Source organism: Colobus angolensis, unplaced genomic scaffold (genome assembly GCF_000951035.1).
Source record: "Colobus angolensis palliatus isolate OR3802 unplaced genomic scaffold, Cang.pa_1.0 Scaffold93, whole genome shotgun sequence".
NCBI lineage: Eukaryota > Metazoa > Chordata > Mammalia > Primates > Cercopithecidae > Colobus > Colobus angolensis.
The window spans coordinates 1,060,423-1,061,664 of NW_012123265.1; the positions used below are offsets into that span (position 1 = coordinate 1,060,423).

Consider the following 1,242-nt stretch of genomic DNA (forward strand, 5'->3'; position numbering starts at 1 on the left):
CCAGCTACTTGAGAGAATTGCTTGAACCTGGGAGGCAGAGGTTGCAGTGAGCTGAGATTGCACCATTGCACTCCAGCCTGGACGACAAAGCAAGACTCCGTCTCCAAAAAAATAAAATAAAATAAACAATAGTTATAGGCTGGGCATGGTGGTTCACACCTATAATCCCAGCACTTTGGAAGGCTGAGGTGGGAGGATCACTTGAGGCCAGGAGTTTGAGACCAGCCTGGGCAACCTAGTAGGATCCCATCTCTATTAAAAAAAAAAAAAATCAACAACTAAAAACTAAAAACAAAAAATCTTTTTGAGAGTAAATATTCACGATGACAGCCATTACGTGTGGGAACTGTGCACTTTACATTGACTCCTATGTTGCTGTGAGGCAGGTAGGGTTTTTAACTCCCTTAATGCTGAGTAAAGGAGGCGAAAGGCTTAAGTCATTTGCTCAAGGTCAGGGCCTTGTCAAGGTCACAAAGCAGGTCAGCCTCTGAAGGAACATGCGCCCCAGAACCAGCCAGCACCAAAACTTCTGTTCTTCAACACTAGGCTTGCGGAGGGAGAGAAATTCCAGAGGTAGTTAACAGAAATATGGGATGGGTAAAAGTAACCACAGATTTATTCTCTATAAAAAACACAACCCAGATATAAACACGCATCAATGTAGGGCCACATTTTCTAAGCACTGACCGACCGACCCCAAAATGTGCTGAATCTGGCTGCGAAAACACAGGAAGCCGTTGTGGAATTCAGAACCTTTGAATCATTCAATAACTCAAGAACAAGATCTGGAAACCTTCTACAAAGAATGAATATGAGGCTTGCACTGCTTTCAGATGTGGGCTGTGCTGGAAAAGCTTGGACCCTCTGCCTCTGACCTTTGGAACAAAACTCAAACAGCGCAAGAGAAGAGCTGGGAGCCAACGCTGCGAAGTGAGGCATTTCCCACAGTCTCCAGGTCACATGCACTTGCAGATGACTGTACAACAAGTGCTCACTTGTCCAATAGAGCTCATAAGAGGGTGCCTCTTCTCTTTTAATGGATGCTAGCATCATTTTTCATTATCAAGAACAAATAAGCAATTGATGGGAAAGGCAGCTGTTTCCAAGAGCATTTGCTGAATCTACTCTGACTGCCTGGAAAGGTAACTGCTCAGACTATATGTGTGCCTTTGCTCAGTCTCCTGAGAAATGAAGCCTACAACCCATGCTGCATCCTTCTGAATACCAAAAAAGAAAAAAAGA

General features: G+C 44.1%; 1 protein-coding gene across 1 annotated transcript in view; it reads right to left on the minus strand.

Annotated features, from left to right (window-relative positions):
* CDH1 (cadherin 1, type 1, E-cadherin (epithelial)) overlaps positions 1 to 1,242 on the minus strand; it is a 62,496-nt gene that overhangs the window by 58,159 nt on the left and 3,095 nt on the right. The window contains exon 2 of the mRNA XM_011932127.1: positions 692 to 753. Coding sequence (XP_011787517.1) covers positions 692 to 753 — 62 coding nt within the window. The remainder of the gene's footprint in view (positions 1 to 691; positions 754 to 1,242) is intronic.